At 46.1% G+C, this 23,684-nt stretch overlaps 1 protein-coding gene across 3 annotated transcripts in view; it reads left to right on the top strand.

The window, feature by feature from the left end:
- SLC9A3 (solute carrier family 9 member A3) overlaps positions 1-23,684 on the top strand; it is a 714,882-nt gene that overhangs the window by 642,269 nt on the left and 48,929 nt on the right. For all 3 annotated transcript variants that reach the window (XM_040353440.1, XM_040353441.1, XM_040353442.1), the window contains exons 13-14: positions 10,955-11,128; positions 19,169-19,229. In XM_040353440.1, the coding sequence (XP_040209374.1) occupies positions 10,955-11,128; positions 19,169-19,229 (235 nt within the window). The remainder of the gene's footprint in view (positions 1-10,954; positions 11,129-19,168; positions 19,230-23,684) is intronic.

Genomic DNA, 23,684 nt, shown 5'->3' with positions numbered 1-23,684 from the left:
TCACAGTACAAATCCCTAAAAAATAAGAAAAAAAATCAAAAGAACATCCAAAATTAACTACGGCGTGAGCTACGCCTGGGCCGGCCACGGCTACGGCCACGGGCCCTCAGGGGAGACTCATGGGGGGGGAAGCAGGGGAAGGAGGGCCTCCCCTGGTGTCTGTCCACCTGCTGGCCTGCCCTCCAAGGCCATGGCTATTCTGTTCAGGCCCACAGTGAGGGCTGCCGTATTGGCCTGGACAGCCTGGGTATTGGCCTGGACAGCCTGGGTCAGGGCATTCACCTCCAGGGCCACGCCTGCTGTGGCGGTCTGCAGGTCGCAAAAGCAAGTTATGAACGCCAATGAGTTTGTGCCCACATCATTGACGGAGTCTTTTATGGAGACCAGGCTGTCCTCCATCTGGGCCAAAGTCCGGGAGACCTGACCCAGATGGTGGGTCTGACGGGCCTGGTCCCTCCTAAGATTTGCAGTCAGAAACTCGGCCACCCCCCTGGTCTTCTGGGTGGCCTTCCTGCCTGCAGATGAGGCTTGTGGCCTGGGAGGAGGGGAGCCCCCTGGGGGGGAGCCCTGTTGGGGGAGGAGTGGGAGGGGCTACCCCTGATGGAGGCCTGACTGCTGCCAGCCACAGGGGGAGCCTCATCCAAAAGCCGAAGTATTTCACTGGCAATGTCAAGCTGATCCTCCTCAACCTCCCACCCTTATCCTCCTCCACCTCAACCTCCTCATGAGGTGAGTTGTGGCCACTCCCCTGCCCTGAGGACTCCTGCCTTTCTTGGGGCTCTTCAGCAGCCTGATGTCCGGGGGATGGAGCAGACTGGGCAGATGGTCCAGCACTCTCCTGGCCATCTGTGGATGACACAAAACATACACAGGTTGGAGGATCCACACACTTGGCACATATATTCCCTCCCCCCCACATGCTACTCGCCAGATAGAAGAAAAAAAAACTTACCTGTCCTCCCGGCCTCATCGGAGTCAAAGCCAGGCAGGCCCACCACTTGCTGGCTGTGGAAGCACTGGGCCACTGCACGCTCCTCATCAGTCCACCTGATGGTGCAAGGTGGTCCCCCTCCAGTGCCCCTGGCATGTGCAGTAATCTTGGCCAGCTTATCATGGACCAGGCTGCTCAGATCATTGATCTTCTTTGCGATCCCACTGACGGTCCTCGTCTCCCCCCCCGAATTGATCTCATTAGTAATGTTCTTGAGGATCGCCTTCTTCCTGGCCGGGGTGATGTCCCGGCTCTCAGGGCCATGCAAAAATCGTCCATGTCGGGTGATTGCCCTAGCAAGTATTTGCTTCTCCCGCACAGAGAAGTTGAGCTTTCTCCTCTTTGGTGCCATATCACCACACAACACTCGGCACCAAACAGACACAAAAATCAGACAGAACAAACAGACACAAAAAGACACAGAACAAACAGACGCAAAAATCAGACAGCAAAAAGCAGACACCAAAATCAAACAGCACAAACAGACAGCTAATACAGACTCCAAAAACCACACAGAAAAAACAGACACAAAAAACACTCAGAAAAAACAAACAGCTACTACAATCTCCTACTCCAATAAATCTTTACTATAACACTACTACACTAACCAACAAACACCAACAGACAACAGAACAAAAGCACCTTGCTTCAGGAAGGGAAACACATGGATGTACTTTTGCAATGGAAGGGCGTTTGTCTGGGCCTATTTATACACAGGGTGTATCTCACTAAGTACGCCAGGCCTAGTTCCTATCTCACTGATTGCGCCGGGCCGAGTTCTGAGCATGCCCAGTGAGGTGCATAATCATGCGCGCATGCGCGCATGCGCAGTACGGCCGGCCTCTTATTTGCATGGGGTCACGGCTCATTTCAATGGAGCACGCCCACTTCCTTCCCACTTTCAATTACCCCGCCTTACGCCTTGGAATTTACGTTACGCTGGCGCAAATTTGGGCGCAAATACTCTGTGGATATGGTACTTGCGTCACGAAGTTGAACCGGCGTAACGTAACAGAGATGCGCTATGCCGATCTAAATATGCGCCGCTCTACGTGAATCTGGCCCAATGTCCTCATTAATGTGAAAAGCCGAAACCACCTTTGGGAGAAAAGACGGCTGAGGTCGCAGTACCACCTTATCCTTATAGATGACCAAGTAGGGAGCCTTGCAAGACAAGGCCGCCAGTTCAGATACTCGTCTGATCGAGGTAATTGCTACAAGAAAAAACACCTTCTGTGACAAAGTCAACAAAGGGATTTTTCGGATGTCCTCAAAGGGAGCATCCTGAAGCACCGAAAGGACTAAATTCAAGTCCCATGGGGGTAGCGGATGGCGCACCGGAGGGGCCACATGCCGGACCCCCTGCACAAACGTACGCACCAAGGAGTGCGCCGCCAAGGGGCGCTGAGAGTAAATGGCCAGAGCTGAAATCTGACTCTTAACCGTACGAGGAAGAAGCTTCAGAGGAGGGAAGGCGTAAATTAGGCGATAGTGACCCCAAGGTGCCACCAACGCGTCCGACGCGTCCGCCCACGGGTCCTTTGACCTGGCCACGAACCGTGGCACCTTCCGATTGAGATGGTCCACGTCTGGAGTGACCACTATCCTTGGTCCAGTGTTTGTTGACTTAGGAAGTCGGCTTGCCAGTTCTGTACTCCCGTAATGTACACAGCCGACAGAGCCGGAACGGACCTTTCGGCCCACCGAAGGATGTGCGCAACTTCCAGCGCTGCAGCCGAGCTTCGTGTGCCTCCCTGATGATTGACGTATGCCACGGCCGTGGCGTTGTCAGACTGGATCCTGACCTGTCGGCCCTGCAGCTCCAGGGGCCACCTGGCAAGGCACAGTTTGATTGCTCTGAGCTCCAGTACATTGATTGGAAGGCGGGACTCCTCCTGAGTCCAGCATCCCTGGGCTGACTGGATGCCCCAAACGCCCCCCCAACCGGAGAGGCTGGCATCCGTCGTGACTACAGTCCATTGGCACGGCAGAAACGACTTCCCGGTCCGAAGCACCGGAGACGTCAGCCACCACACCAGGGAAGACTTGACCAGTTGACTCAACTGAATCTGGTAATCCAGAGAAGATGGGAGCTTGTCCCAACGTAACAGAATTTCCTTCTGTAGTTCCCTGATGTGAAATTGGGCATAAGGAACTGCCTCGAAAGAGGCCACCATCAGACCCAGAACTCTCATGCAGAATCGAATAAACGACCACTTCTGGGTCAACAACTGCTGCACCGCAGAATGCAGTGTCCTGAGTTTTTCCGGTTGGAGAAAAAACCTCCCCTCCGCGGAATCCAGGACTAGCCCCAGGTATTCCAGTCGCTGAGACGGAACCAACACTGACTTCTGGATATTCAGAAGCCCGCCGAACTCTTGGAGAGTTTGACACGTGATAGACACGTCCTCCTCTAACTCTGAGCCTGAGTAAGCTCTCAGGAGAAGGTCATCCAGATATCCCACGATAGTGATCCCTCCCTGTCTCAGCAGGGCCAGTATCGGGGTGAGCACCTTGGTGAAAACCCGTGGTGCCGAAGCCAGGCCAAACGGGAGGGCCACAAATTGATTCTTAATTCTTCTCTCTGACCAACGGTCGGAGAGAAGAGACCTCCACCGAGCTGCGAATTTTCGAAGCCGGCCCCCCACCCGAGACACGGGCGGGGGCAGACCTTCACACGGAAGCAGGCTTGTTAGGCTTGCGGAACCAGGGATGCTTCTGCCCTGCAGCGGGGGTCTTGGCACCTTGCGAATTCTTTCCCGCCACACTGGGCGCACAAAAAAAAACGCTTTGGGGTAGTAAAAGAGGGCCCTTGCCTACGGCGAGGCTCCTTGCCCTTCCCAGATTGTGGGAGCAGTGTGCTCTTACCACCTGTGGCATCCTTAATGATGTCATCCAGGGATGCCCCAAAAAGGGTAAATCCACCAAAGCCTTCTTTGAGGATTGGTCCGCAGACCAGCATTTCAGCCACACAAGGCGGCGTAGTACCACCGCATAGGCGGAGGCTCTGGAAAGCAAGGGAAGTGTATCCAGGGCTGACTCACAGACACATTTTTCAGCCAGGTCCTTGCAGGTCTCAGAAGCATCCTGCTCCTCCAGCTCCTGTAGCATCAACTTTGCCCGTTCAGTCAGTGTCTGCGACACCAGAGACCCAGCCACAACCGGTCTCACAGCTGAACCCACAACTGTGAACATAGAGCGGGCCACAGCCTCCACTCTCCTATCAGTGGGGTCCGTAAAAGCGGGAGCCCCTTCCACAGGCAATGTGGTGGCTTTACTCAGTCTGGACACGGGAGGGTCCACTGATGGAGGAGAGACCCACTTTTTCAAAAAGCCCTCCCCAAAAGGATAACAGACCGCAAAGTTTTTAGGAACAGCAAAAACGTTCTGTGGCGTATCCCATTCCTTACAGAGCAACTGCTCCAAATATGGAATACAGGGAAATACTTTTGCGGTGCTGGGCGGTTTGCGGAAACCAAAAGGGACCGGCACATCCGGTGCCCCCGCCAAATCCTCAAGTTTATGAGTATCACGCACCGCAGAAATAAGAGCTCCAACAAATTCCCTATCATTAACTGACTCTGAGACAGAGTCATCCTCACAGTCCGTGTGGGTTAAGCCTGCATCATCTGACATTACAGAACCAGATTCTGAAGCAACAGCTGGCAATGAGTGTCAGAGACATCCCCAGAAGCAGGCTCAGGGAGGGGGCGCTTTGTAACCCCCTTCTGGGCACTAGCTGCTTTAAACCTGGTGAGAAACGCCTCAAGGACAGCCGATATTGCCTCAACAGATGCGGCAGGGGCAGGGGGATTAAAGTATAACTCAGGCATTGTTGGGGCAGAAACACCAGGTTCAAGTTCCATGTTGCCCCACCGCTGTGTACTGCAAGGCAGAACAAACCACCGGTCACCTCCCGGCTGCAAAAATAGAAGCAGAGGCCTCCCAGGGACTCACCACCCCATCTGGGTACAGAGAGAGCTGAAAACCTGAGGTGTGCTCTGATGTGCTGGCTGTGCTGCGTCTGTCATCTCAGGGAAGATTCGCAGCGTTTTGCAGTGCTAAAACTGTCACAAGAGGCCAAGACATTTCTAAGATGGCCGCCGTCTGAGGTAAAAATCACCGGCCGTGGCGCAGTTTAAATTCCCCAGTGATGCACCAAACACCTAACACTACACAGCAGCACACAGCAGCACCCCCCAGACAAAAAACACAGTCCCCCACAACACACGGGCCCCGGTTGGTAATAAAGAAGCCCCAGGAGCCCCCCCCTCACAGCCGCTACCCAGTCTGGGGAAGGAGGGAGAGGAAAGGGAGAGAGGAAAGCAGGGCGGACCCTCAGTCGACCTCCCCAGGGAAAACGCCAGCCAAACCACCTTGCCAGGGCAAGGGGCCACTACTTACCCGTCCTGCGACTACCGGCTGGAGGTATCCCGGACAGAACCAACGTCCACTAACGGCATGGCTGTCGGCCAGACACACTGTGACAAGGCCATAGAGACCGGTCATATGTGTGTCCTGGAACATGTAGTTCCCTGGCCGCCCCTGGAGCAATGGGGCCTATCGTGGACGACCCAGAGCTGAGTTAAGGGGCCGGCACATGCTCGATGGCCGAACATGGGGGGACTAAAAGAGTCAAGACCCAGCCTGTCACCCAGTCGGCTGTTGATAGAAGAATCACAGGATTCAAAATGCAGGAACAAAATAATAAAAAGTGAAAAAATCGCAAAAAAATCTCCAGAGTACAGGGACTCCAGAGTGCCTGTCGTCTCCTGACGTTAGGCAGAAAGAAACTGGAGCTGCTAGAGCAGGGTGTGGGTTATACCCGGGGAACCACGCCCCCTGGGAGGAGCTGCACTGAGGAAAGTGTTGTTCACACTTAAAGTGCTTTTTTTCTGCCTAACTCTCCTGAAGGAAGCGGATATAGCCCTAAGGTCAAAGGCTGCTGTGTCCGTCCATGAATGGAAGAGAAAATGCGCGAGTCAGCAGTGCCCTGCACATGCGGAGCTCTGTGGTGTGATGCAGTCGGTTTGCTGCCCTTAAGCTGGCCCCTGGAGGGCATCCTGCCTCGTTGATGTGCCTCCTCCTCTTCTATCAGGCACCCACATAGAATCAGTGACCTCATCATAGGGGAGGGCTGGCAGGGGGGGCAGGGTGGAAATCTCTCCCCGGGCTGGTGACACTAAGCACAGCCACCGACCGCAACTACCAAATGCTGTTTTTGCAGAGCAGGAATATGCCTGCTGGAGCTCTGTTAACACAGGTCACGGCCGCTGCTCACCTCCCACTGTGCAGCCGTGCCTATGTCAGCTCCGAGGTAGATGGCTGCAGAGCTGTCTCGTCTCACACATAGCTCAGCCTCACGCACACCAGAGCTGACATCCCCTTCTCTCTCTGCACAGACACGAGGAGAGATAGAGCTCATCTGCTCCTCCTCCTGAGTCTGCCCTGGCATGTATGGGCACTGGACAGGAAGTTTGAACCCAAAAAAGCATCAGCATCTGCACCTCAGCCTCCATCCTGGTAAACTCACCCTCTCTAGTCTCTCCTGCCTCCCAGTGTATAAAAAGGGGTGCTCTGTGGACTTTGTTAAAGGGGAGGGGGGCAGGCTTTGGTGAGTAGATACCCTCTTTACACAATAGTCCACAGCATGCATCCTTAAATCAAGTTTCCCAGAACACCCCTTACATCAGATCTGATGTATATGGGCTCTGTGCGGACTCTGATGTAAGGGGAGGCTCTGTGCGGACTCTAATGTAAGGGGGCCTCTGTGCGGACTCTGATGTAAGGGGGGCCTCTGTGCAGACTCTTATGATCATGAAACATCTTAGACTGTTTTCCTCGATCCATCACTTTTCCACGCTCTATGGGCCACTTGACTGGACTTTCCCCCCAGGCCTAAGGCTCCAAGCCCTCCCCTGCTCATCATCCTCTTTCCTCGCCACTGGAGCAAACCTGGCAGTATGCTGCAGCAGGGGGAACATGACTACCAGTTTCTTGTCCTTCTTGGGCACCCCCTCTCTCTGGGCTCACGTTACTGCCTTCATCCTCAACCTGAGTACCATCATCGGAGCCTTCAAAATGCTGCGCATCCTCCTGCAGCATATACCCGACACTGTGGTCGAACAGTTCGGGGGACTCCTCAGGACATGATGGTGGGGCTAGGGAAGGAGTGACTGATGACATTGAGCCGATGGAATAGGCCGCTTTGACAGCTACATTGGCAGCCAAAGTAATCTGAGCCTGGGTGACAGAGGATGAGGTCGCTTTGTGATCCACTCTACCAACTCTTCTGCATGTTGTGGCTCAAAACGGCCAACTGCCGAAAAAAAAGGCAAGCGTGCCCCATGGCCATGTGCTGAAGATGCATTGTGTCCACGACCAGCACTGTTGGCTGTAGACACAGAGCATGCTTTCCCTCTTTTAGTGGTCTAAGAGCATCTGCCTCTCCATGGTGGCCTTCCAGACATACTGTAAAATTAGATTAGCAAAACACCGCCTGAAGTTTACAAAAAAAAAGTACACCAGGAATGGCCTGCAGTCAGGTATAGTCTTGGCTAGACTAGAATGCAGTGGATATATATGTAGGAGACAGTATATATATTTTATGCACTGCAGATCACTGAATCACCTGTCTGGCCTAACTGCCTGAAAGTATCTTTAAATACGTACACCAGGAATGGCCCGCAGTGGATATATTTGTAGGAGACAGTATATATATTTTATGCACTGCAGATCACCGTTTTACCTGCCTGGCCTGCCTGGCTGAAAGTGTTTTTGAATACGTACACCAGAAATGGCCTGCATTTAGCCTGCATTTAGCTACACAGGATACAGTGTGTGTGTGTGTATGTGTGTGTGTGTATATATATATATATATATATATATATATATATATATATATAATGTGACAGGAAGTCAGGTAAATCTGTGGGTGTCACTGATGGGGCATACATTTCTGCCTTGTTTAGACGATACACAGATGGTTATCGGGCGTCGGCTACAAACGTAGCCAGAGAAAGGCTAAAGGGCATTGAAAAAACTTCAGCTGTTCAGAATGAGCCAATTAAGGCCTCTATAGGTAACCCAAAGGATTACCACTGAACGCTGCATCATTCCTAAGGCTTTGTGAGTAGGAGAGCAGCGTACTGAAAGTCTTCTGAGAAGGTGAGGAGAGGATTGATTTTTCTGTGTGATAAAAATCAAGACTATTGTTTTGTGCTATATGTCCAGCACTGTCTGCCCAGCGCTAGGCTGAGTCAGACTCCATAGATAGGTTCCTGTGTGGAAGGTAGACGCCCAGAGTGGCTACGATTTATTTTATGTTTGATTTTGGTTATGCTGTTTGGATGCTTGCAATTGTTTTCCAGCAAGATGGAAAAATAAACCAAAAATGTTGTTTTCAACTGTCTTTGGCTGCCAGTCTGTATAAATTCAGTGTGTGGTGAACCCATCCAAGGGGTCACACACCCCGCTACCGAGCTAACCCCTCACATATGGTGGAGTGCCGCGGGCAATTAAAGTAAACCCAAAATGGAGGAGATACTGAAACAGCTGGTTTTAGCAAATGCAAATCAACAACAGACGAATGCAGCTTTGCAGTGGAGCATTGCAGCTCAACAACAGAGCCTTGCAGCTCAACAACAGGCTCACCAAGAGAGCATGGCAGCTCAACAACAGGTTTACCAAGAAAGCATGGCAGCTCAACAACAGGCTCAGGCAGCTCAACAACAGGCTCAGGCAGCTCAACATCAAGTTCACCAAGAGAGCCTTGCAGCTCACCGAGAGAGCATTGCAGGCTTGGAACAGAGACACCAGCAGCAAATGGAGGCCATCGTGAAACAACTTCAGAGACAGCAGACCGAGGCTGGGAGTCAGGCCAGTAACATACCGACTTTTCGGGTAAGACACTTGTTGCCAAAGATGACTGCAGATGAGGACCCTGAGATGTTTCTGGCCACGTTTGAGAGAGCAGCGGAAAGAGAGAGTTGGCCTAAAGACCAGTGGGCTGGACTAGTGGCCCCCCTATTATCTGGAGAAGCCCAAAAGGCATATTTTGATTTGGAGCTTGCAGACGCAAAAAACTATGATCGTTTAAAAGAGGAAATATTGGCACGTTTCGGTGTAACCCTGGATGTCCGTGCTCAGCGGGTCCACAATTGGAGTTATCAGCAGAGGAAGCCACCGCGGTCACAGATGTATGACCTCATCCATTTGGCTAGGAAATGGCTGCAGCCAGAAACGCTGTCAGGACCAAAAAATTTGGAGCGAGTAGTCATGGACAAATTTCTTAGGTCTCTTCCTAACACCCTGCAGAAATAGGTGAACCATGGTGGAAACTTGTAGACCTGGTCGAAAGGTATCTAACAACGGAGAACTTGTCCTCTTCCACCAGAGACGCACAGACTTTTCACCCCAAGACCAGACCGTCCCCACCTATAGGTAAGAATGCATCAAGGGATGGGGGTGGAGAGAGGTACCAAGGAGCAACTAGAGTAATTATCGGGACTACTGCTAATGTCTGGCGAGAACGGCCTGGAAGACCCATCCCACAGGAGAGGACCAGAAGGTTGATCTGTTACCATTGCCATGAAGAGGGACATGTAGCAGCAGTTTGCCCAGCGGGTGATGAACCCATGCAATGTGACTTTCTGACTGAGAGACGACAGTCCCTTTTTGCAACCACATGCACTGCAGTAAAGGGAAATGAGAAACCATTATATGGAATGTGCTTAGATGGTAAAAATGTTGTGGTATTGTTGGATTCAGGTAGCCTGGTCACCTTAGTGAAAAGTGACCTAGGGGTGGGAAAAACCTTACATCCGAGCAAAATGGCTGTAGGTTGTGTACATGGGGACACTCGAGAATATCCGATGACTACCGTTTCCTTTAAAACCTCCCTCGGTAACTTGTGTCACCAGGTGGGTTTAGTTCCCAAACTGCCACATGACGCCATTGTGGGAAGGGATTTCCCAAAATTCTGGGAACTCTGGGACTGCCCAGATTCCCCAGTAGGTGGTTCTTCTGAGGCTGAACCATCTACTCCAGAAACCTCTAACTGTGAGGATTCTCCTGAGTTTCCATTCTCAGTATTAGCAGGGGAAACACCAGTCCCTAGGGAGGAGCCTGCTACCTCAGAAGAGGAACAGCGGCCGATAGGGTTTGATGACCTCGAGGTGCACAGAGAAAGTTTTGTCACTGAGCAATTGAGGGACCCCACCTTGCTAAGAGCCCGGGAGAATGTAGTAAAGATAGATGGGGAGCTAGTTAACCCTGATGAGAGGGTTGCCCTCCCTTACTTCATTATTGAAAGGGATCTGTTATATCGATTTATTTTATGTTTGATTTTGGTTATGCTGTTTGGATGCTTGCAATTGTTTTCCAGCTAGATGGAAAAATAAACCAAAAACTTTGTTTTCAACTGTCTTCGACTGCCAGTCTGTATAAATTCAGTGTGTGGTGAACCCATCCAAGGGGTCACACACCCCGCTACCGAGCTAACCCCTCACAATATATATATATATATATATATATATATATATATATATATATATATATATATATATATATATATATATATATATATGTATACACACACAAGCCGGGATGTGTGTGTGTGTGTGTGTATGTGTATATGTGTGTGTACAGTATATATAATATATTGTGACATTGGGGGTTGTTAGCTCTCGTGGCAGATGCGTTTTCTTGTAGTGAGTCCACACCAAACAGGCATATATCGTTCAGGGCCTGGTAGCCCACGTTTATTTAATGAGGAAAAACAAAACAAAAGTCCACTCAGGATCACGTTCTCATTGTTTTGCAAGAACTATAAAAAAAACTTCCAATACTCCTTTACTTATTGCTCTTTTGCACAAAGCTTTATCTAAGCACAGAAACACAATGTATGTGGTAACAATCTGTGAGAAAGTTTGGTTTCAATGTATTTTTTTTTTTTAACTGCAGCAAAAACACCTTTATAGTCGGCACGAACTTACGACAGATGAAGATGAAACACAAACTAAGGAGATATTTCAAAGAACAATGAAGAAGCGCTTAGAGTCTTTCAAGTCAACAAAATTTGGCCGCAAGCAAGCAAAACATATAAACAAAAATTATAAAAAAGATCGAGGACAAAGAGTGAGATAATATGATTTTTTTTATTATTATGCAACAATTATAATTTATGTTATATTTTTTGCTCATTACACACTTCTCAAGTTGCACATATCATCAATAATATTGTATGCACTGGTTACACAGCTCCCAAAGTATGTTGTTTTCATAAAGCAAATCTAAAGCTGATTAATTCTCATGCCGCGTACACACGACCATTTTTAATGGTCTAGAAAAAAAGACGTTTTTTTCAACCCGATTCTTGTCAAGCCAGCCTTGCCTACATACGATCGTGAAAAAAAAATGCTCTAGCAAAGCACGGTGACGTACAACACGTACAACGGCACTATAAAGGGTAAGTTCCACTCGGATGGCGCAACCCTTTGGGCTGCTGTTGCTGATTTTGTGTTATTAAAAGTTTGAGAGACGATTCGCACTTTTCAGTCTTTGTGCTTTTCAGTCTGTTACAGCGTGACGGAATGTGCTATCTCCATTATGAACGCTATTTTTACCAGAACGAGCGCTCCCGTCTCATAACTTGCTTCTGAGCATGCACGTTTTTTTCACGTCATTAAAGCCTACACACGACCGTTTTTTACAACATGAAAAACGGCAATGTGAAAAACTACACAAAAAAATAGAGCATGTTCTAAATTTAAATGCCCATTTTTCACGTCATGAAAAACAGTCGTGTGTACGCGGCATTATAGTTTTTCTTATTAACAAGGCTTCGCAAATTGTTTTGGTAAGTTTTGGAAGTAGACAAAATCTGACCTTCCTTTGATAATAAAGGGGATTATGTTTTCTTCTCTCATCAACTCTACTTCAACCTGATAATTTTTTTTTCTTTCAGTTTTTGGATAGTATGGGGATGAGGTACATTTTTAGTCAAACTTTTATGGCCAGATTCACAAAAGAGATACGACGGCGTATCTCCTGATACGCCGTCGTATCTCTGTGATCCACCCGTCATATCTATGCGGCTGATTCATAGAATCAGTTACGCATAGATAGCCCTAAGATCCGACAGGTGTAATTGACTTACACCGTCAGATCTTAGGATGCAATTCTAGGCCGGCCGCTAGGTGGCGATTCCATTGCAGTCGGCGTAGAATATGCAAATGACTAGTTATGGCGATTCACGAACGTACGCTTTACCCGTCGCTCTAAATTTACGTAGTTTCCGTCGAGATACGCCGCGTAAAACTAAGGCTGCCCTCTAGGTGGCCTAGCCAATGTTAAATATGGCCGTCGTTCCCGCGTCGAAATTTTAAAATTCACGTCGTTTGCGTAAGTCATCCGTGAATGGCGCTGGACGCCATTTACGTTAACGTCTAAACCAATGACGTCCTTTCGACATCATTTAGCGCAATGCACGTCGGGTAATTTGACGAACGGAGCATGCGCAGTACGTTCGGCGTGGGAACGCGCCTAATTTAAATGGTGCCTGCCCCATTTGAATTAGGCGGGCTTGCGCCGAGCGGATTTACGTTACACCGCCGCAAGTTTACAGGTGAGTGCTTTGTGAATCAGGCACTTACGCTGTAAACTTGCGGCGGTGTAACGTAAATGGGATACGTTACGCCGCCGCTGCGCAACGTATTTGTCTGTGAATCTGGCCCTTAGATTTTGCTGTGACTCCAGTAGAGGAATTTTATCTCATGTCTCATGTCCATCACAAAATGGTGTCTGTTTAATAAACTGAGAAGTTTTTTCTCAGTTCAGTTCTCGGCAGTTCTCAGAGGAAAATTATCTCCTCTGCAGCCGGCTTAATAAACTGAGAACTTCAGTTCTCAGAGGGAGAACAGAGGAGAAGTGTTTCCTCTGAAAGCGGCTGAGATCTGTGTAAAAGTGGGTGGGCTGCCTGTAATCTCGTGAGATATTGTGAGATTACGGTACAGCCGAGTTCTAAAAGTGAAGCTAAAGTTTAAAAGAACATGTAATTACATGTTTTTAGACATGTAATAACTATATATATATACTGTATATATACGTGTGTGTGTGTGTGTGTGTGTGTGTATATGTATATGTGTGTGTGTGTATATATATATATATATATATATATATATACATACACACATATACAGTATTTATATATGTATACACACACATATATACAGTATATATGTATATATACATGAATATATATATATATATATATATATATATATATATTCATGTGTTTGTGTGTATATGTGTGTGGGTGTATACATATATATAAATACTGTGTATATATATATATGTGTGTGTGTATACATATATAAATACTGTATGTTTGTGTGTGTGTGTGCGATATATATATATATATAGTTGTTAATATTCATTTTTAACCCACTGGTGCTGATATTAGGAAGAAATAAGCCTTCTCTCCCAAATTCTCCACCTCTGAGCTGGTGAATCTGGAAGGGAGATATTTCAGTGGAAGGGCTGTGAGATCTTCAAATCTTGGTTTATTGGTTTAATAAACTGGCCATTTGTGACAAAACAGCCATGTGCTGTGATGAGAAGCGGAGAATATGTTCTCTGCTCCTTATCTCAGTTTATTAAACCGGCAGTGCTCTGAGATAAGCGGTGATCATCGTGATCTCGGCTTATCACGGTTTATTAAACGTACACCCATATGTGGTGTGTGACTAACAAAAAAAAAAGTCTCAACATTAAAACATTTTTTAGACATTTTTTCCCCCACAGGGACACAGCAATAAAACTTGACATGGTTTCATAGTTAGTCCGGTTGAAAAAACACACAAGTCTATCTAGTTCAACCAATAAAATGGAAAACAAAAATGACAATCCTATATACACAATTCCATAACCACAGTTGATCCAGAGGAAGGCCAAAAAGAGCCCCAGCAAAGCCTGGACCAATTTGCTCCAGCAGGGGAAAAATATTTCTTCCTGATCCCCAAGAGGCAATCTGATATTCCCTGGATCAACTTTACCTATTAATGTTAGTATCCATTTATATTATGTACATTTAGAAAATAATCCAGGCCTTTTTTTAAAGCAATCTACTGAGCTGGACAGAACCAGCTCTTGAGGAAGCCTACTCTACATTTGTACAGCTCTTACTGTGAAGAAACCTTTCCATATTCGGATATGTAAAGAGTACCCCCTTGTCACCTGTGATGACCTTAAAATGAATACCTCTACACCAAGTTCACTATGGACCACTTATGTATTTATTCGTGTTGATCATATCCCACCTCAATCTCCTCTTCTCAAGAGAGACTAAATCCAGTTTGGTTGACCTTCTCTGCACTTTCTCCAGTTCCCTGATATCTTTATTGTGAATTGGTGCCCAAAACTGAACTGCATATTCCAGATGTCTTACTAATGATTTGTACAGGGGTAAAATATCTCTCTCCGGAGCCTACACCTCTCTTAATACAAGAGAGAATTTTGCTTGCTTTAGAAAACACTGCTTGTCATTGCGTGCCATTATTATGCTTATGATCACCCAGATCCTTCTCCACCATTGATTCCTCGATTTGTACTCCCGCTAGTATGTGTGATGCATGCATATTCTTAGCCCCCAATTGCATAACTTTACATTTATTACCATTAAGGCCCCTTTCACATGGGGTCCGCCTGTTAGTTTATTCGGCGGACCTGAATGGGTGCTCCATGCTTATCTATGGAGCGTCGGATGTCAGCGTTGACCATGTCCGCTGACATCCGATCCGCTAAAATCAGACGTATGGCGATACGTCGCCATCCGTCCTATCGGATCGGGTGAGATCTGATGAAAACGGACATGCTGTCCGTTTTCGTCTGATCTCTTCATAGACAAGCAGCGGTACTCGACAAGCCCCTCCCCGCCCAGTGAGCAGAGAGGGTCCTGTCATCCGCCGACCCAGCAGAAATCAACAGAGAGATCTCCCGCTGAACTGGCGGACCGCTGCAACGGATCTGTCCCCGTGTGGAAGGGGCCTAAACCTCATTTGCCACATAGTTACCCAATTAAACAGAGCATTGAGGTCAGCTTGTAAATTGGAGACATCCTGTAAGGATGTTATTCCACTGCATAGCTTGGTGTCATCTGCAAAGACTGAAATGGTACTTTTAATCCCAGACCCAATATCATATATAAAAGATATTAAAAGGTAAGGGTCCCAGCACTGAACCTTGAGGTACACCACTAACAACCCTAGACCATTCAGAGTATGAATCGATAACCACTATTCTCGGAATAAGGTATTTTATCAGGTTTTCTATCCACTTACAAACTGATTTTTCCAGGCCTGAAAACGTTACCTTACACATTAGTAGTGTGTGGGGAACTGTGTCAAATGCTTTTACAAAATCCAAGTATACTACATCCACAGCCTTGTCTAAGTTTTTTTTACCTCCTTATAAAAAGAAATCTGATTTGTCTGACAATCCTCTGACTTCTGTTTTTCATGAATCCATGCTGTCTGTTGCTTAAAGAGGAAGTAAAGTTGCTTTGTTTTTAAATAGGTGACAGGCAGGGTATTTGTGACAGAAGAGACCCTATTGGTCTCTTCTGCCATAAATGCATCCTTTTGGCTGTCATAGTTACATAGTTAGTGAGGTTGAAAAAAGACACAAGTCCATCCAGTTCAACCATAAGAAATAAAAATAATAATAATATCATACAATCACATATACCCAAATTATATACCCACAGTTGATCCAGAGGAAGGCAAAAAACCCCAGCAAAGCATGATCCAATTTGCTACAGCAGGGGAAAAAATTCCGTCCTGATCCCCCATGAGGCAATCGAATGTTCCCCAGATCAACTTTACCTATAAATGTTAGTACACAGTTTTATTATGTACATCTAGGAAAGTACCCAGACCTCTCTTAAAGCAATCTACTGAGCTAGCCAGAACCACCTCTGCAGGGAGTCTATTCCACATTTTTACAGCTCTTACTGTGAAAAAACCTTTCCATATTTGGAGGTGAAATCTCTTTTCCTCTAGACGTAAAGAGTGCCCACTTGTCCTCAGTGTTGAGCGTAAAGTCAATAACTCAACACCAAGTTCACTATATGGACCCCTTATATATTTGTACATGTGGATCATATCCCTTCTTAATCTCCTCTTCTCAAGAGTGAATAAATTCAGTTCCTCTAATCTTTCCTCATAGCTGAGCTCCTCCATGCCTCTTATCAGTTTGGTTGCCTTTCTCTGCACTTTCTCCAGTTCCTCAATATCCTTTTTGAGAACTGGGGCCCAGAACTGAACTGCATATTCCAGATGAGGTCTTACTAATGATTTGTACAGGGGCAAAATTATATCTCTCTCTCTGTAGTCCATACCTCTCTTAATACAAGAAAGGACTTTGCTCGCTTTGGAAACCGCAGCTTGGCATTGCATGCCATTATTGAGCTTATGATCAACCAAAACCCTCAGATCCTTCTCCAGTTGTACTCCCCCTAGTATGTATGATGCATGCATATTCTTAGCCCCCAAGTGCATAACTTTACATTTATCAACATTAAACCTCATCTGTCACTTAGTCGCCCAATTAGACAGAGCATTGAGGTCGGCTTGTAAATTGGCGACATCCTCTAAAGACGTTATTCCACTGCATAGCTTGGTGTCATCTGCAAAGACAGAAATTTTACTTTTGATCTCAGACCCAATATCATTTATAAAGATATTAAAAAGTAAGGGTCCCAGCACTGAACCTTGGGGTACACCGCTGATAACCTTGGACCATTCAGATTAAGAATCACTACTTTCTGAATTCTGTCTTTTAGCCAGTTTTCTATCCAGTTACAAACTGATATTTCCAATCCTGTAGACTTTACCTTCCACATGAGCCGTGTGTGAGGAACTACCGTATTTATTTGAGTATAACGCGCACCCGTGTATAACGCGCACCCCCGGTATAAAATCATTGTAATTGCCAAAAATCATTTATGTCCAGCCATGCCCCCTGTATGTCCAGCCATGTCCCCTGTATGTCCAGCCATGCCCCCTGTATGTCCAGCCATGCCCCCTTTATGTCCAGCCATGCCCCCTGTATGTCCAGCCATGCCCCCTGTATGTCCAGCCATGTCCCCTGTATGTCCAGCCATGCCCCCTGTATGTCCAGCCATGCCCCCTGTATGTCCAGCCATGCCCCCTGTATGTCCAGCTATGCCCCCTGTATGTCCAGCCATGCCCCCTGTATGTCCAGCCATGCCCCCGTATGTCCAGCCATGTCCCCTTACCTTTAATCACGCGGCGCGCGGGAACATTACAGACAGCGTTCGTTTGAACAGCTGTTTTCCCTGCCACGCATAGACACTCCCCCTTGCTCGCTAATGGACAGATCCGTCCAAGGGGGAGTGTCTACGCGCGGCAGGGAAAACAGCTATTCAAACGAAAGCTGTCTAATGTTCCCCCGCGCCGCGTGATTAACGTTGTAGCAGCGTTGGTGGCGGCGACGGTAGCAGCGGCGTGTGCTACGGCGGTAGCGACGGGGGGGACAAAGTCCTCGAGTATAACGCGCACCCAAACTTTGATCTTTTTTTTGGGTATAAAATTTTGCGCGTTATACTCGAATAAATACGGTATATCGAACGCTTTTGCAAAATCCAAGTATACCACGTCCACTGCCACCCCTCTGTCCAAGGTTTTACTTACCTCTTCATAAAAATAAATCAGGTTTGCGCAGCTCAGCGAATTTACGCCCCCAAATGGCCCCTGATCTGTACCGCGGTGATGTTACTTCTGTGCGCATGCACGTGAGTGACGTCATCGCGGCCTGGTTTATCAAGTGGCCAAAGGCACGAGACCCAGAATAAAGACTGGGCGAAGATGTAAGCGCCGGGGGCCCACCGGATCAGTCTAATCGCTGTGCTGGGAGGACACCATATGACAGGTAAGTCTGCCATAATGCACTAATATGCTGTGCATACTAGTACATTATGGCATAACCCTCTTGGGGGCCTTGGAATTAAAAAATTTAGCGGATACTTACACTTTTAAAATATTTTTTTCCAGCTTTTCAAGAACTCATCTATGTAATCTTTTATTAAACTTTCCAGTATCTTCCCAACTATAGAAGTTAAACTAACAGGTCTATAGTTACTTGGTAAAGACTTTGATCCCTTTTTAAGTATAGGCACCACATTGGCCTCAAGCCAATTCAGTGGTACTATTCCAGTCAATAAAGAGTCCCTAAAAATGTAAAACAATTGCTTTGAAATGACCGAGCTCAATTCTTTAGGGGTTTTAAAGGAATTTTTTTTTTTACCTAAATATCTTCCTTTACCTTAGTGCAGTCCTCCTTCCGATTTTGCTTTTAAATGTCCTTATTTCTTCTGAGAAATACTCACTTCCTGTTCTTCTGTCTGTAACTACACACCGTAATGCGAGGCTTTCTTCCTGGTGTGGAGAAAGCCTCCTGTAAGGGGGAGGGGGCGAGCAGGCAAGTCAGGACACTCTCTACTTTGCAGATAGAGAAAGGAGCATTACGGTGTGTAGTTACAGACAGAAGAACAGGAAGTGAGCATTTCTCATAAGAAATAAAGACATTTAAAAGCAAAATCGAAAGATGAGCTAAGTGAAGGAGGACTGCACTAAGGTAAAGGAAGCTATTTAGGGGAAAAAAAACATTTTCCTTTACAACCCCTTTAAGAATCTGTGGGTGTATGCTATCTGGTCCAGGTGCTTTATTCAACTTTATGCTCTCTAAATATTTCTTGACCAAATACATTTTCAATTTTGAGCCATTGTGGATCATTTGGGGCTGTGTCAATAGCATCCACATTATGCACATGAGCTCCCCTATGCTCCTTTGTATACACAAGCTAAAAAAGGTATTTATTAAATTTGCCTTCTCTTTGTCCCTTGTCATCCACTATAGATTATTTTGTAAAAAGCCTACATGCTCAGACCGGACCTGTTTACTATTAATATATTTGAAGAATTATTTGGGACATAGACTTTAACCTTTCCTGTGCTATTCAAAACAAAATTTAATGTTTTTAGTTGTATCTGGATATTAGGTTATATATTGTGTACCTGTAATATACAAAGATTTACATAATTAAAATAATTCACCTGAAACTATACAAACACCACCTATTTTTTTTTTCTTTACCAGAGAAATAGCAGCATGTATATGTTGCAGAATGGACGTATTCCAGATGAAAGCAAAGTACATGGTAATATATGTTAATTTCACATTCAAGAAAACTGTTTATTATTATATATATGTCTCTTTAAGATGATGATTCACTTTTAAAGTTTATAGCCCCTTTTACATACCTGTGTCCATGTGGGGTCCCTAGTCTTCTATCTTCTTCACTGCAGAGGAGGATCGTCCTTCTTTTTCAGGTGTCAGGTGGACACCTTACTTAAAATTTGTGCAGCGCTCAATGTAAACCCTACTTCTACCGTATGCAAAATGAAAACCAAAAACTTTAACATCCAACAAAATAGAATAACATAAAGTCCTTAATGCATAATAATAGTGCTGTTACAAGTGTTTCTTCTTAATGATAGATCCGCACCAACTGCTATTGCTGCGCCTATTATGGGCCCTTCCTTCTTATGAGGCCTAGTAGGTGAGGCAGTGTCCACATCATTTACTAACCACTGCCCAGCTGCACCGCAGACCGGGAACCATGAGATCACATTCCATTGTACCCACCAATTTCACTGATGATATATGCTACCCAGCACAGATTGGACTGCCTTGCTCCACCAAGTGGTACTATGCAGTACCACCTTTTCCAACTGCGGTGGAGACACCAAAGTGTACAGCAAATGTACCCTTACAAGTTCCAGCATTTCCAACAATGTATTAGACATCTTAACACATCTCATATCTAAATACACAATCTTTTTAGGGACTTTACCCTTGTCAGCAGTGGTGTATCTAAGGCAGTGGTTCTCAACCTGGGGGTCGGGACCCCTTTGGGGGTCAAATGATGATTTGCCAGGGGTCACCAAATCCTGGGCTGTTCCTGAAGCCCGCTCCACTCTCCCAGCCTTTTTGCGGCTGCCCAGCAGAGCTGTCACTGGAGCCTGTGGCCCCCCAGCTGGGCTGTTCCTGGAGCCCAAGGCCACCCACTCAGCCTCTTTGCAGCCACTCATTAAGTTCACAGCATGACTGAGGGGCAGAGACTAGATGTCCGCTGACTGGTAAGGATTGTGAGATGGGAGGGGCTGGAGGAGACCCTATCTCCTGACTGCAGCATAGGCGTCACTGCTACGAGACACCACAAAGTCAGAGACACAGTGAGTAACACTACCTGTGATTTATAGTTGCCGTTAAAAGTCCCCACTACAGTTCTCAGATTAGCAGATGACCTTGATCAAGAGCACCTAAGTTGGCTGATCAGAACTCCCCCCACCACTGCCACTTATCCCATTTCCCCCACCAAGGAGTAAGAGAAGGAATAAAAATAGAGAATTCATGGAAGGGAGAGGAAAAGAGGGGGAGGAAGAAAGAAAAAGGGAGAGAGAATAAGAGAAAGAACAAGAATGATGGCTAGGGAGGGATGGGGGGGGGGAGAAATTGGGATAGAGAGAGATAAAAGGGAAAGAAAGGGGGAGAAAGAGAAAGGGTGGTACATCCTAAAATGTACCATAAGGGGTTTTAATACTGTTCAAAGTGGAAGGGACTCAGGGAGCGCTAAATGTCCATGGGTTGGGGGTGCAAATTACTTGTCTAGCCTTGGGTGCTGACAGCCCACACTTCGAAAATAATTTTATTTTTGTGGGTCCCCACAACTTGGGAAATTTTATCAAGGGGCCACGGCACTAGAAAGGTTGAGAACCACTGATCTAAGGTATTGCAGCCATGGCAAGTGCCATGAGCACCATGGGAGGGGGGTGGCAAAGAAGATGCCCCACGCATTAAAAAAAACCCACACCCATCCTCCCGCGGTCACCTCTCGGCTTTTGCGGTGGCCTCACTAATATAGCCCCCGATGCCGTGGTCGGCCTGCTGAAGCGCGGCGCGGAACTTGCTAATGGTTACTTGGCCTGGGGAGAGGAGCGACAGGCACGCACCCCCATGATGGCCGATGACTGGCCAGACTAGGTCCACGTAGAGGGTAGGGTAACGGGCGAGGCGGAGCCTAATGCTCCGCTTACCCTCCTCTGCGCAGCGGACAGGTTGGAGCTTTTGACAGAACACAGGCATCATCTTTTCACGGGAGGGTGGTCTGTATGACGTGATGTGAGGAGGAGAAGAGATGTGTCACGAGAGACTAGAGAGAAAGAATGGATGAACGGGAAACCCCAGGCAGCAGCAAGGATTAGCACTGCAGCCTAGCAGGTACTGATCTAGATCATCATCATCATCATCATCATGTGCTTGTGTGCCTGGATTCCATCCCACTTTCAACTGCCAAAGAGAAGCCAGCAGCCAATCAAATATAGCGCTGAATATGGAATAAATAAATATGCATAGCCATAGATATAAATGAAATGTAATAAAGTGATTTGTGCAATAGCAGGTACTACTTCTACTTAAAAGTAGTACCTGTTGTTGCACAAATCACTTTATTACACTTTATTTATGATATCAATGGCTATGCATATTTATTTATCCATATTCAGCACTATAAAAAAACAAAAAACAGAAGGTGCAATCAGCGCAAAAATAAATAAATAGGATAAACCCCCCTTAATGCAAGCTTTACACTAATAGAATAACACAAAATTCTAGCGACACAAATAATACAGGAAAAAAGTGCAGCGCAATAAATTTTAAACTAAAAAAATATGACGTGAAAAATCATGATAATAATATTATAGGCATGTAACAAGTAATATCCATAAATCAGGTGATGTGCAAATAAATGTTCAAAAAATGTTTCAATATAAATTAAGCATGTAGTAAGTGAAAAAAGTCCATAAAGATAATCCACCAGTGTTGAAAAATTCACAAAAAGTGACAATCCCTCCACCAGAAGTCTCTCTGGGTACTCTCACCTCCAGGCAGGGACCCCTGTAATTACCAGGAAGTCATGCAAAGCAGATATTAAGACAGATCAAATCCTCAAAGGAATCCTCCAAACGTTGCTTATATTTTCACAGAGACAGCTACTTTAAGACTCCGCAGGCAAAGTATGTATGTAGGAGACAGAAGAAATAATCTAAGTGCTCTCCGCTTAGTAAAAACACAGACGTTTTATTTAAAATACAGGCTACTCACAGACAATCTGGTGAATACAGCATGTAGTGAACTTGTGGACTGCACAGCAGAGCGGGTGACGTCATGCACAGCTGCTAACCCCCAGAGAGGAACAGGATCTGTAGAAGGAATTCTGTCCTTCTCTCTGCTGCCAACTGCTGGGATGGGGTGGGGGCAGAGATGAGCCTCTACATGCCTGCAAGGAGAATGACAGGATCTTGCGGAGGAGTTCTGTCCTCCTCTCTGCTGTTGACTGCTGAGACAAGTTGGGGGCAGAGACAAGGGTATTGCAGGAGAGGTGCGAGGGCCACATGAAATGGCCTGGAGAAAAGAGGCAATATTAGGCCTGCATACTGTTTTTGTAACGAGAGGACATTGGAACTTCAACGTTACTCTGGCATGTGGTAATGTTGTGAAATGTAACATTATCAAATGTACTTGACAATCCCTCTCAGGATATATAAAATGCATGTTTGTATCCCTCTGACAAGTTTTTACATGGCTCCAATACTGTTACTGTAACTTAACAGACCTTTGTTTTGCTTCATTTTCTCTTAATAAAGCTTGTTTGGGGGAAAAAACTAGGTAAAAAGCGAACACATACAGTATGTCAAGACTGTAGTCTTGACATACTGTATTGCAGTATACCTCTACAATACATGCACATACTAAGTAACGAATAAGGGCTCATGCACACTGCAGCTACAGGCTTTTGAGCCAATGTGTGCATGCACATTAGGGCTTTTTTCAGGCGTTTTCAGGCATATGCTCCTACAGGCAGAATAAGAAAAACACCAAACTTGTGTATTTAGGAGGCGCTAGTGCCCCAAAAAGCTCAGAAACCAGTGAAAACTTTAGTTATAGCATTTTGTTTTGTTTATACAGTGGTTAAGAAAATACTATCTTAGAGGGTTTGTGAAAAAAACACTTATGCTCAAAATAGCTCGAAAGAGCTCAATAAACATGAGAAAGAACACAAAAAATAACAAGCTTCATTTAAGCTTTTATAGGCAGAAATAAAAGCTCAAACGCCTACAAAAAGCAGCTTTTTTGTTTGAACTGCAGTTTGCATGAGCCCTCATACTACCTGTTGCTCTGTCAGAAATGCACTTAGCTTTTAAGCCCTATCGTGGCCTGCAACACATAGGATTTTTGTGGACTGAACGTTGTTAGCTCTGTGAATTGTCTTTTGCTGAACTATTCTCTGATCTCTACATCATAAAGTTAATCTTCATGTAGTCCAAGATAACTACTAGGAGAGGCTAAATTAGCTCTTTATTTGTAATAAAAACATCTTTGCCATTCTGAAGCTTCCCGCCATCAACTTTGCACAATATTTTATATATACATGTGATTCTGTATAAATATGCTGCAGAAATCTCCCTCCACGAAGTCTGGCTGCAGCCATTTTAACTGTGGGCAGCTGAAGCTGCTGCCTGTTCAGTTACTGGATTTACACAGACACACAGAG

This window comes from Rana temporaria, chromosome 5 (genome assembly GCF_905171775.1).
Source record: "Rana temporaria chromosome 5, aRanTem1.1, whole genome shotgun sequence".
Lineage (NCBI taxonomy): Eukaryota > Metazoa > Chordata > Amphibia > Anura > Ranidae > Rana > Rana temporaria.
Note: the sequence above shows the minus strand (reverse complement) of the source record. Positions and strands in the feature narration are given on the sequence as shown.